This window comes from Zea mays, chromosome 4 (genome assembly GCF_902167145.1).
Source record: "Zea mays cultivar B73 chromosome 4, Zm-B73-REFERENCE-NAM-5.0, whole genome shotgun sequence".
Taxonomy (NCBI): Eukaryota; Viridiplantae; Streptophyta; class Magnoliopsida; order Poales; family Poaceae; genus Zea; species Zea mays.
In genome coordinates this window covers 7834155-7847887 of record NC_050099.1, presented here as the reverse complement: position 1 = coordinate 7847887, position 13733 = coordinate 7834155, and the positions used below count along the sequence as shown (strand labels likewise).

The following is a 13733-nucleotide window of genomic DNA, read 5'->3' as shown; positions in this document are numbered from 1 at the left end:
AGTCATCCACTCAAGTGGCTACCATAGGGAAGGGAGGCCTTGCAAGGCAAGAAGGTGCTTGTTGTCCGTTGTGATAACACCTTTTCAACAATAATGTTCATACCTACATTGTTCGTTCGTCGTTGGGTAAAAACATTGCTATATCTATTTATTTTTATTATCATATATATATTATTAATACTTTTGTTTGCATTTTGATTATATGTTCTTTCACTTTATGTACATATAATAATTCTTTTATCATGCATCAATTGTATCAAATTGTAAACTTGAATAATTGGAAAAGAAAAAGGATTGAGATGGTATGTTTCACTTCCTGTTCTAAGAAATTGTGCTATACCTAGAAACATATTTCTTGCTTTGTAAATGTCATGATAAAAAATATTTGATGAACGAATTGATAAAATTATTATTCCACATGTAGAATTCACATGGAACAAAATGATGCAACATATGCATGCATCTAATTGGCATACTCACATTTTGGGAACCTTGTGATTATTAATGGCCAAGAAAAATTCTATTACTTTTTTTTGTCATGGGTGGTAACATTGATTTACTTTGGATAGCATGAGCTGATGCAGCGTGTTGAATGTTTTAGTTTGGTCGGGTTGGATGAGTCCAATGTGTTAATTGTAATGTGGCACCAGGAGTTTGTGCGTGTCGTCTAGCATCAGTTGAGCTGGGATCTCTAGCCCCTGCTTTGCACATGGTTGTCGTAGTATACCAATAATTAATGACATATATAAATAGTAAAATAAATTAATCAACTATGTGACTAATTAATCACATTCATCACAATAACTAGGGTATGTACAACCTCATTTAAGTATAGAGTCTCTTAGGAGGTCTATAAGGGGTTAATTCAAAAGCCACAAGAGACATGCTCTTTGCGAAGAGAGAGCCGACTCTCCATACATATTGTCTCTTAAATGTATTTGTGATCTGAAGGTTCAAAGTTGTATCATGCAGTGTCTTAGTTATTTTTTATACTTAGAAAACAGATCGAAGGTCTCTGGATGGTACATGTACTTATTATTATGGAGTACACCAGTCATTAATGGCGGCATAGATATTCAGATTAAATGTAGAACAATAACCGATTGGATCGTCTGAATATTTTAATCCATTTTCTGAGCTAGTGTCAGCAGAGGTTTATAAACTAGTATCATGCACATGTTGGTTAGTCAGCACGTCTTTCGCAAGGCTCTCAACTAGTCGATGTGTAGCTTGCAGTTCCACGATAAGTTATACTGTTGATACATCTAAAAAAACAGAACAACAACCAGCCTACAAGGGGACTTAGGCCATTTTTAGTGGACATTTTATAAGAATTTCATTCTCATTAAATAATATACCACATACGCAAGCAGGATGCCATGACATGAGATTTAATAAAAAAAAGATATGAGATCATTTTATGAGAAATCAGAGGCTTTAAAGGGTAAGTTCAAAGTAAGCATCTAGGTAAAGACATAAATATCACAAGGCTCAAAGGCGATAACGAACAAGGGTGAAAGAGAAAAGATGAAGCCATAGAAGAGTCGATGGTACAAGTACAACAAAGAATGGAGTTAAGTCAAGGCTTGCATGCGGTAAAGAAGAGGACATAGCCAAGGATGAGGTAAGTAAAACACCGCTCTCAAGTTGAGATAGAAAAGAGGATATTTAAAAAAAGCAGACCTAAGATAAGCATCAAGGCAAGATCTACATATTACAAAGGTAAGGATGATATCAAACAAAAGCTCAATGAAGGATGGAGTTAAGGTAAGACAAGACTTGTAACGTGACAAAGGGAAAGGAAATGACCAAGAGCGGGATAGGTAAAACAACAGTCTTGAACTGCAATGGAAGAGGTGAGGCTTTAAAATGTGGGTAAGCATCATGGTAAATATCGAGAGATGTCAAGGGTTAAAGCTGATAACAGACACGGGTAAATGTGCATAGGAACCAAGGATATATATACAACCAAGAATGGACTTAAGACAAGACATACAAGTGGTTAAGAATAGGATATAACCAATGGTGGCATAAGTAAGACACCACTCTTGAACTGAGATGGGAGATTGGAGATTTTAGATAAGGCACATAGTGTAATCACCAAGGCAAGATCGAGATATGAGAAAGGTAAAGGCAATAACAAACAGGAGCATAACAAAGGATAGAGTCAAAAACTCGCAAAGCGACAAAGAAGAGGATATGTCCAAGGAAAAAAGGTAAAATACAACTCTTAGATTGAGATGGAAGAGAGGAGATTTTAAAGGGCATGTATAAGATAAACATCAATGTAAGATATAGAGACGTCAAAGGTAAGGATGATAATGATGAAAAACATAACAAAGGAGAGAGTTAAGGCAAGACTCGCGAAGTGATGAGAATTGGAGAAAACAATCAAGGGTAAGGTATGTTAGGTTCCAACATGATGGTTCAAGTAAAAATTCATTACTGAGGGAAGTTATAAGCAAACAACAAGATAACCAAGGATGTGCGAAATCAAATGATCGCTCATTGTCGGGTATGGTAATTAGGGGTACCCAGATCACCTCCCTAAAACACGCTTAAACCCTAAAAACACCATCATGTACGTTCCCCGAGGTCAAAGGATCAAAAGCCACGCTTCGCTCAAGGTCCCCCTTAGGTGTCTCCACAAACTCCGCCTCGCCCAAGCTTGTTCTCGAACGGGATGTATTCTCAGGACAATCCTCGTCCCAGCCGAGGTCCCCTAACCCAAGAATGATGGTTTCCACCATGCCTGAGCCTGCCTCGGGCAAGGGAGACAAACCCAGGGCAAGACTTATCCGAAGTCCATCGGGGGACAGCCACATTCAATGTGTATACCTAACCCACGCAGGCCTGCGGGTGTACTAGAGCAACAAGACCACAATCTTGTCAAAGATTCACCAACTATGATTACAGGTGAGACTACTGTTCATGTATGCCATCTGCCAACCCTGATGGAACATGCAATACGATAGGAGCACAGGCTAGCCTTCGGGCGCAAACTCTGTCTCACCTGAAGGAGAACTCAACCTCGAGACAAAACACCGCCTCACCCGAGCCCGATTTCGGCTACCTGCTCCCCCGCGAATCCCACAGAAGGCCACTGATTCAACTGTGGCGCACGTCTTCGCATCTCAGAACAGGTTCGGTCGTGACCTCGGGTGGACTTCTGCCTCGCCTGAGCCCGGCCCTAACCTCGATATCCATAACGGAGGATGCCCGACGTCATCAGACACAGCAGAGCTGACACACTACTTAGAGAAGATTTTCCCCACACTTAGCACTATGTCAACCACTACGGTATGGGAAACCTCTCGTCGGGGAGGGGGGGGGGGCTCGTGTACGTGACCGAGCCCTCGGCCTCAGCTCTCAGCAGAAACCAAGCAGACTCAAGTCAACAATAAATACAAGACCATTCCATAAGCCATACTATCTACTGGGGTACGATGCCATCTCCTCACAGTACGCGGCCAACTCTCATCCTCCAGGAAGCTCGCCTTGGGGCTATAAATAGGATAGCCCACGGCTTCAGGAGGACAGGGGCAAAAAAACTTCACAAGTTTTCTCCCCCATAAGGTATTGGCACTTGCCTCAATCAACCGCGGGGACTTGGGAGCCTTCTCTCTCCCACTGTGCTTGTGCTCCCTACTGCAATCACTTAGGTGTGAGTAATATAAGTCCCATCCCCCTCTGCTAGAAGTAAGGCCTCTCCTTGCCCAAACCAGGATAAAAGACTTGTGTCAACTTGCATCACCATTTGGGTTAGGGGCATGCAACATTATATCACTAGTTGGTTAGGTCCTCGGGTCCAAACACCGATAGTTGGCGTGCCAGGTAGGGGTTCGTCGCATGTAAGACATCTAGTTCCCATCAAGACCACGGATGGCTAGCTTCCACCACCGCTTGAGGCTCGACACAGTGATCAGGTTTGGGAGCTTGGAGTTCATGTCACTCGGATCGAGTACGGCCTCGAGCAGATCAATCTGCCCATCTGCTACGGAACTCCAACCAACTTCAGGAAGGAGGTCCTGACCTTTGAGGTGGTAGGGTTTTGAGGTACCTACCACGTTGTGCTCGGCAGGCCGTGTTACACCAAGTTCATGGCCATCCCAAACTATACATACCTCAAGCTGAAGATGCCTGGACCAGCATGTGTCATCATTGTCGGCCCCACGTATCGCTACACCTACGAGTGCGATGTCGAGTGCGTCGAGTATGCCGAAGCACTTGTAGAGTCCGAGGCACTCGTCGCCGACTTGGAAAACCCCGCTGGGAGGTTCCCGACCCCAAGAGGCATGCCAGTAGCTTTGAGTCGACGGAGGCAACGAACACCGTCCCCTCAACCCAGTGGCTCCGTTGAGAAAGCGCTGCGGATTTGCTCCAAGCTTGACCCCAAATAGGAAGAAGTGCTCGTTGACTTCCTCCACGCAAATGCCAAAGTATTTGCGTGGAGTCCCTCGGACATGCCGGGCATACTGAGGGAGGTCGCTGGGCACTCCTTTGACATCTGCGCAATCTCCAGACTAGTGAGACAACACCTACGTAGATTCGACGAGGATGGGTATGTCAGGAGCAAAGTCCTCGAGATCTTTGGCCTCCTGCCCAAAGCCCCCACTATGGACTAGGCCCTTATTGCCTATAGACCCTGTCTGGGGCCTACAGATCCTTTGTGTCGTATGAGGGGGACTTCACACACTCGGCATAATCTCCGGCCTTGAGGTTTGTTTGCATTAGAACATGAACGAACACAAATCATAGTGAAGTGACAAACTCCCTCACTTCTCAGTTGTGTTGACAGAGAGCATTCCTATCCCAATTATGCATGCATAGAGAGGTTGGGAGAGCAGAGTAGGCCTCTAGAACCATTGACCATGGGAGACACCTTCTCGGTGTTGTGAATGATCAAGGTTTTAGGAAGCGTTTTTATGATTGCTCACTGAAGATTAGAAAGTGTTCTTGTGATTGCTCAATGAAGAACTCAATATTTTTGGATGTTCAAGGGACAACAATATAAACATCCACATGTATCAATTTTCTTTGATGACTTTAACACACAATGTCAACTCATGGCAATAGAGCCATTGGGGCCTTCAATATTTATTTCTCCATATAGTACAACCTTATCTTTGAATTTGTGAATTCAGTTTTTTCTACTATCATGAGAATAATATATTGTATGTTTGTTACTATTTAGAGTAGTACACATGCACGTAAATGTCATCACATATTTTATGCAATGTTTTTTGGATTAAATTAAGCAATAATTTGCCTAAATTTCTAACACCAACTACATAAGATTTTTCATGTTTAATACTTGTCAAAAGCTAGTTAATTAGGAGGGTTATTATAGTGTATAGGAAATATGGAGAATAACTTCATCATTTTACATCCTATTTTTAAAATATTGATTACATTTTCAAATGTCCATTTACTCGTCAGGATCATAATTGGATATTTAAAACCAATTTCAAAATTGAATATACCTTTTGTGTTTTGAAAAGGGTGGTTGATGTATAGAATTATTGAAATGAATTAAGTCTAGAAGGCAAATACCATAGACCCCACCAAAGCCTCTATTGCATGAGCGATCACAACATTGAACGATTGAAAAAAGACACATTGAGTCTATCTGTTTCAAGCTCAAGGCTACAAACATGTGATGTGTGCTATAACAAAATTTTGTTACTTTGTACATGAAACATGTGAAGAACTTGGCATGCTTTTGATAAAAAAATTACTGAGTACGTTATTCCTTAGCATACCAAATCTATAAGGATGGGCATGAAACAACATTTGTATGCATCTGATTAGCACTATATGGATGAACTTGAAACAACATTTCTATGCATCATATTAAAAGAAAACATTATGTGAACATTGAGAGCTATATAGAAGAATAGTTGAGACCAGGATTGTTCCAACTTCATATAGACCATAGTTAGTGACAGCATTAAAGTTTGAGATGTTGAATGCTAAAAAACAATTAGTCACAATATTGTTTAGATAAAAATTTGAGATGTCGGAGGAAGCTGCTGAAAAAGGTAGGAAATTCCAAAGAAAACTAAAAAGAATGTAGAGAGTTTTTGAAAAAGATTATAGAAGTAGGAAAAAGATGGGGAAGCTTTGCATGAAAGTGATGGGTTTTGTTGCTCGTCCTTCTACGACCATTGTTGAGCAAATCCGTGATGTTATTAGTATTCATGTTTACTTTCTACTTAATTTTAAATTGTTGGTATGTTCGTAGGTTAACTTTATCTATGGGACTAAGCTTCAATTCGGCATCCGCCCATTCTTCAGTCTTAATGTCGTTGCCGCCGAGTACAACAGTGACTCACCAGTGCATGCACACCAAGGATGTCGTCACCACCAATACCATCAACGACTACAACGGTGAAGAGTTTGTCTTGTACTCTCCATGGGAGTACGGTGCCAAAACAAACTCAATAATAGACTACCACACCAACCAAAATGACTCATTGTTGCCACCAGAGAGAATGTATAGCCTATTATGTCTGGCACTTAGGGAATCGATAGCTTTAAGGTGAAGTCATCCACTCAAGTGGCTACCATAGGGAAGGGAGGCCTTGCAAGGCAAGAAGGTGCTTGTTGTCCGTTGTGATAACACCTTTTCAACAATAATGTTCATACCTACATTGTTCGTTCGTCGTTGGGTAAAAACATTGCTATATCTATTTATTTTTATTATCATATATATATATATTATTAATACTTTTGTTTGCATTTTGATTATATGTTCTTTCACTTTATGTACATATAATAATTCTTTTATCATGCATCAATTGTATCAAATTGTAAACTTGAATAATTGGAAAAGAAAAAGGATTGACATGGTATGTTTCACTTCCTGTTCTAAGAAATTGTGCTATACCTAGAAACATATTTCTTGCTTTGTAAATGTCATGATAAAAAATATTTGATGAACGAATTGATAAAATTATTATTCCACATGTAGAATTCACATGGAACAAAATGATGCAACATATGCATGCATCTAATTGGCATACTCACATTTTGGGAACCTTGTGATTATTAATGGCCAAGAAAAATTCTATTACTTTTTTTGTCATGGGTGGTAACATTGATTTACTTTGGATAGCATGAGCTGATGCAGCGTGTTGAATGTTTTAGTTTGGTCGGGTGGATGAGTCCAATGTGTTAATTGTAATGTGGCACCAGGAGTTTGTGCGTGTCGTCTAGCATCAGTTGAGCTGGGATCTCTAGCCCCTGCTTTGCACATGGTTGTCGTAGTATACCAATAATTAATGACATATATAAATAGTAAAATAAATTAATCAACTATGTGACTAATTAATCACATTCATCACAATAACTAGGGTATGTACAACCTCATTTAAGTATAGAGTCTCTTAGGAGGTCTATAAGGGGTTAATTCAAAAGCCACAAGAGACATGCTCTTTGCGAAGAGAGAGCCGACTCTCCATACATATTGTCTCTTAAATGTATTTGTGATATGAAGGTTCAAAGTTGTATCATGCAGTGTCTTAGTTATTTTTTATACTTAGAAAACAGATCGAAGGTCTCTGGATGGTACATGTACTTATTATTATGGAATACACCAGTCATTAATGGCGGCATAGATATTCAGATTAAATGTAGAACAATAACCGATTGGATCGTCTGAATATTTTAATCCATTTTCTGAGCTAGTGTCAGCAGAGGTTTATAAACTAGTATCATGCACATGTTGGTTAGTCAGCACGTCTTTCGCAAGGCTCTCAACTAGTCGATGTGTAGCTTGCAGTTCCACGATAAGTTATACTGTTGATACATCTAAAAAAACAGAACAACAACCAGCCTACAAGGGGACTTAGGCCATTTTTAGTGGACATTTTATAAGAATTTCATTCTCATTAAATAATATACCACATACGCAAGCAGGATGCCATGACATGAGATTTAATAAAAAAAAGATATGAGATCATTTTATGAGAAATCAGAGGCTTTAAAGGGTAAGTTCAAAGTAAGCATCTAGGTAAAGACATAAATATCACAAGGCTCAAAGGCGATAACGAACAAGGGTGAAAGAGAAAAGATGAAGCCATAGAAGAGTCGATGGTACAAGTACAACAAAGAATGGAGTTAAGTCAAGGCTTGCATGCGGTAAAGAAGAGGACATAGCCAAGGATGAGGTAAGTAAAACACCGCTCTCAAGTTGAGATAGAAAAGAGGATATTTAAAAAAAGCAGACCTAAGATAAGCATCAAGGCAAGATCTACATATTACAAAGGTAAGGATGATATCAAACAAAAGCTCAATGAAGGATGGAGTTAAGGTAAGACAAGACTTGCAACGTGACAAAGGGAAAGGAAATGACCAAGAGCGGGATAGGTAAAACAACAGCCTTGAACTGCAATGGAAGAGGTGAGGCTTTATAATGTGGGTAAGCATCATGGTAAATATCGAGAGATGTCAAGGGTTAAAGCTGATAACAGACACGGGTAAATGTGCATAGGAACCAAGGATATATATACAACCAAGAATGGACTTAAGACAAGACATACAAGTGGTTAAGAATAGGATATAACCAATGGTGGCATAAGTAAGACACCACTCTTGAACTGAGATGGGAGATTGGAGATTTTAGATAAGGCACATAGTGTAATCACCAAGGCAAGATCGAGATATGAGAAAGGTAAAGGCAATAACAAACAGGAGCATAACAAAGGATAGAGTCAAAAACTCGCAAAGCGACAAAGAAGAGGATATGTCCAAGGAAAAAGGTAAAATACAACTCTTAGATTGAGATGGAAGAGAGGAGATTTTAAAGGGCATGTATAAGATAAACATCAATGTAAGATATAGAGACGTCAAAGGTAAGGATGATAATGATGAAAAACATAACAAAGGAGAGAGTTAAGGCAAGACTCGCGAAGTGATGAGAATTGGAGAAAACAATCAAGGGTAAGGTATGTTAGGTTCCAACATGATGGTTCAAGTAAAAATTCATTACTGAGGGAAGTTATAAGCAAACAACAAGATAACCAAGGATGTGCGAAATCAAATGATCGCTCATTGTCGGGTATGGTAATTAGGGGTACCCAGATCACCTCCCTAAAACACGCTTAAACCCTAAAAACACCATCATGTACGTTCCCCGAGGTCAAAGGATCAAAAGCCACGCTTCGCTCAAGGTCCCCCTTAGGTGTCTCCACAAACTCCGCCTCGCCCAAGCTTGTTCTCGAACGGGATGTATTCTCAGGACAATCCTCGTCCCAGCCGAGGTCCCCTCACCCAAGAATGATGGTTTCCACCATGCCTGAGCCTGCCTCGGGCAAGGGAGACAAACCCAGGGCAAGACTTATCCGAAGTCCATCGGGGGACAGCCACATTCAATGTGTATACCTAACCCACGCAGGCCTGCGGGTGTACTAGAGCAACAAGACCACAATCTTGTCAAAGATTCACCAACTATGATTACAGGTGAGACTACTGTTCATGTATGCCATCTGCCAACCCTGATGGAACATGCAATACGATAGGAGCACAGGCTAGCCTTCGGGCGCAAACTCTGTCTCGCCTGAAGGAGAACTCAACCTCGAGACAAAACACCGCCTCACCCGAGCCCGATTTCGGCTACCTGCTCCCCCGCGAATCCCACAGAAGGCCACTGCTTCAACTGTGGCGCACGTCTTCGCATCTCAGAACAGGTTCGGTCGTGACCTCGGGTGGACTTCTGCCTCGCCTGAGCCCGGCCCTGACCTCGATATCCATAACGGAGGATGCCCGACGTCATCAGACACAGCAGAGCTGACACACTACTTAGAGAAGATTTTCCCCACACTTAGCACTATGTCAACCACTACGGTATGGGAAACCTCTCGTCGGGGAGGGGGGGGGGCTCGTGTACGTGACCGAGCCCTCGGCCTCAGCTCTCAGCAGAAACCAAGCAGACTCAAGTCAACAATAAATACAAGACCATTCCATAAGCCATACTATCTACTGGGCTACGATGCCATCTCCTCACAGTACGCGGCCAACTCTCATCCTCCAGGAAGCTCGCCTTGGGGCTATAAATAGGATAGCCCACGGCTTCAGGAGGACAGGGGCAAAAAAACTTCACAAGTTTTCTCCCCCACAAGGTATTGGCACTTGCCTCAATCAACCGCGGGGACTTGGGAGCCTTCTCTCTCCCACTGTGCTTGTGCTCCCTACTGCAATCACTTAGGTGTGAGTAATATAAGTCCCATCCCCCTCTGCTAGAAGTAAGGCCTCTCCTTGCCCAAACCAGGATAAAAGACTTGTGTCAACTTGCATCACCATTTGGGTTAGGGGCATGCAACATTATATCACTAGTTGGTTAGGTCCTCGGGTCCAAACACCGATAGTTGGCGTGCCAGGTAGGGGTTCGTCGCATGTAAGACATCTAGTTCCCATCAAGACCACGGATGGCTAGCTTCCACCACCGCTTGAGGCTCGACACAGTGATCAGGTTTGGGAGCTTGGAGTTCATGTCACTCGGATCGAGTACGGCCTCGAGCAGATCAATCTGCCCATCTGCTACGGAACTCCAACCAACTTCAGGAAGGAGGTCCTGACCTTTGAGGTGGTAGGGTTTTGAGGTACCTACCACGTTGTGCTCGGCAGGCCGTGTTACACCAAGTTCATGGCCATCCCAAACTATACATACCTCAAGCTGAAGATGCCTGGACCAGCATGTGTCATCATTGTCGGCCCCACGTATCGCTACACCTACGAGTGCGATGTCGAGTGCGTCGAGTATGCCGAAGCACTTGTAGAGTCCGAGGCACTCGTCGCCGACTTGGAAAACCCCGCTGGGAGGTTCCCGACCCCAAGAGGCATGCCGGTAGCTTTGAGCCGACGGAGGCAACGAACACCGTCCCCTCAACCCAGTGGCTCCGTTGAGAAAACGCTGCGGATTTGCTCCAAGCTTGACCCCAAATAGGAAGAAGTGCTCATTGACTTCCTCCACGCAAATGCCAAAGTATTTGCGTGGAGTCCCTCGGACATGCCGGGCATACTGAGGGAGGTCGCTGGGCACTCCTTTGACATCTGCGCAATCTCCAGACTAGTGAGACAACACCTACGTAGATTCGACGAGGATGGGTATGTCAGGAGCAAAGTCCTCGAGATCTTTGGCCTCCTGCCCAAAGCCCCCACTATGGACTAGGCCCTTATTGCCTATAGACCCTGTCTGGGGCCTACAGATCCTTTGTGTCGTATGAGGGGGACTTCACACACTCGGCATAATCTCTGGCCTTGAGGTTTGTTTGCATTAGAACATGAACGAACACAAATCATAGTGAAGTGACAAACTCCCTCACTTCTCAGTTGTGTTGACAGAGAGCATTCCTATCCCAATTATGCATGCATAGAGAGGTTGGGAGAGCAGAGTAGGCCTCTAGAACCATTGACCATGGGAGACACCTTCTCGGTGTTGTGAATGATCAAGGTTTTAGGAAGCGTTTTTATGATTGCTCACTGAAGATTAGAAAGTGTTCTTGTGATTGCTCAATGAAGAACTCAATATTTTTGGATGTTCAAGGGACAACAATATAAACATCCACATGTATCAATTTTCTTTGATGACTTTAACACACAATGTCAACTCATGGCAATAGAGCCATTGGGGCCTTCAATATTTATTTCTCCATATAGTACAACCTTATCTTTGAATTTGTGAATTCAGTTTTTTCTACTATCATGAGAATAATATATTGTATGTTTGTTACTATTTAGAGTAGTACACATGCACGTAAATGTCATCACATATTTTATGCAATGTTTTTTGGATTAAATTAAGCAATAATTTGCCTAAATTTCTAACACCAACTACATAAGATTTTTCATGTTTAATACTTGTCAAAAGCTAGTTAATTAGGAGGGTTATTATAGTGTATAGGAAATATGGAGAATAACTTCATCATTTTACATCCTATTTTTAAAATATTGATTACATTTTCAAATGTCCATTTACTCGTCAGGATCATAATTGGATATTTAAAACCAATTTCAAAATTGAATATACCTTTTGTGTTTTGAAAAGGGTGGTTGATGTATAGAATTATTGAAATGAATTAAGTCTAGAAGGCAAATACCATAGACCCCACCAAAGCCTCTATTGCATGAGCGATCACAACATTGAACGATTGAAAAAAGACACATTGAGTCTATCTGTTTCAAGCTCAAGGCTACAAACATGTGATGTGTGCTATAACAAAATTTTGTTACTTTGTACATGAAACATGTGAAGAACTTGGCATGCTTTTGATAAAAAAATTACTGAGTACGTTATTCCTTAGCATACCAAATCTATAAGGATGGGCATGAAACAACATTTGTATGCATCTGATTAGCACTATATGGATGAACTTGAAACAACATTTCTATGCATCATATTAAAAGAAAACATTATGTGAACATTGAGAGCTATATAGAAGAATAGTTGAGACCAGGATTGTTCCAACTTCATATAGACCATAGTTAGTGACAGCATTAAAGTTTGAGATGTTGAATGCTAAAAAACAATTAGTCACAATATTGTTTAGATAAAAATTTGAGATGTCGGAGGAAGCTGCTGAAAAAGGTAGGAAATTCCAAAGAAAACTAAAAAGAATGTAGAGAGTTTTTGAAAAAGATTATAGAAGTAGGAAAAAGATGGGGAAGCTTTGCATGAAAGTGATGGGTTTTGTTGCTCGTCCTTCTACGACCATTGTTGAGCAAATCCGTGATGTTATTAGTATTCATGTTTACTTTCTACTTAATTTTAAATTGTTGGTATGTTCGTAGGTTAACTTTATCTATGGGACTAAGCTTCAATTCGGCATCCGCCCATTCTTCAGTCTTAATGTCGTTGCCGCCGAGTACAACAGTGACTCACCAGTGCATGCACACCAAGGATGTCGTCACCACCAATACCATCAACGACTACAACGGTGAAGAGTTTGTCTTCTACTCTCCATGGGAGTACGGTGCCAAAAAAAACTCAATAATAGACTACCACACCAACCAAAATGGCTCATTGTTGCCACCAGAGAGAATGTATAGCCTATTATGTCTGGCACTTAGGGAATCAATAGCTTTAAGGTGAAGTCATCCACTCAAGTGGCTACCATAGGGAAGGGAGGCCTTGCAAGGCAAGAAGGTGCTTGTTGTCCGTTGTGATAACACCTTTTCAACAATAATGTTCATACCTACATTGTTCGTTCGTCGTTGGGTAAAAACATTGCTATATCTATTTATTTTTATTATCATATATATATATTATTAATACTTTTGTTTGCATTTTGATTATATGTTCTTTCACTTTATGTACATATAATAATTCTTTTATCATGCATCAATTGTATCAAATTGTAAACTTGAATAATTGGAAAAGAAAAAGGATTGACATGGTATGTTTCACTTCCTGTTCTAAGAAATTGTGCTATACCTAGAAACATATTTCTTGCTTTGTAAATGTCATGATAAAAAATATTTGATGAACGAATTGATAAAATTATTATTCCACATGTAGAATTCACATGGAACAAAATGATGCAACATATGCATGCATCTAATTGGCATACTCACATTTTGGGAACCTTGTGATTATTAATGGCCAAGAAAAATTCTATTACTTTTTTTTGTCATGGGTGGTAACATTGATTTACTTTGGATAGCATGAGCTGATGCAGCGTGTTGAATGTTTTAGTTTGGTCGGGTTGGATGAGTCCAATGTGTTAATTGTAATG

At 41.1% G+C, this 13733-nt stretch overlaps 2 protein-coding genes across 2 annotated transcripts; both read left to right on the top strand.

The window, feature by feature from the left end:
- The first annotated feature begins 6185 nt into the window (after positions 1-6185).
- Positions 6186-6545, top strand: LOC111591297 (uncharacterized). Its single transcript, XM_023302257.2, has one exon. The coding sequence runs from the start codon at positions 6186-6188 to the stop codon at positions 6543-6545; it is 360 nt and encodes a 119-aa protein (XP_023158025.1).
- A 6185-nt stretch (positions 6546-12730) lies between these two features.
- Positions 12731-13090, top strand: LOC111591296 (uncharacterized). Its single transcript, XM_023302256.2, has one exon. It carries the CDS (start codon positions 12731-12733, stop codon positions 13088-13090), a length of 360 nt encoding a protein of 119 aa, XP_023158024.1.
- Positions 13091-13733: the final 643 nt, after the last annotated feature.

Excerpts from the sequence above, each read along its gene's own strand:
- LOC111591297 (XM_023302257.2), top strand. The coding sequence starts at position 6,186 with ATGTTATTAGTATTCATGTTTACTTTCTACTTAATTTTAAATTGTTGG.
- LOC111591296 (XM_023302256.2), top strand. The coding sequence starts at position 12,731 with ATGTTATTAGTATTCATGTTTACTTTCTACTTAATTTTAAATTGTTGG.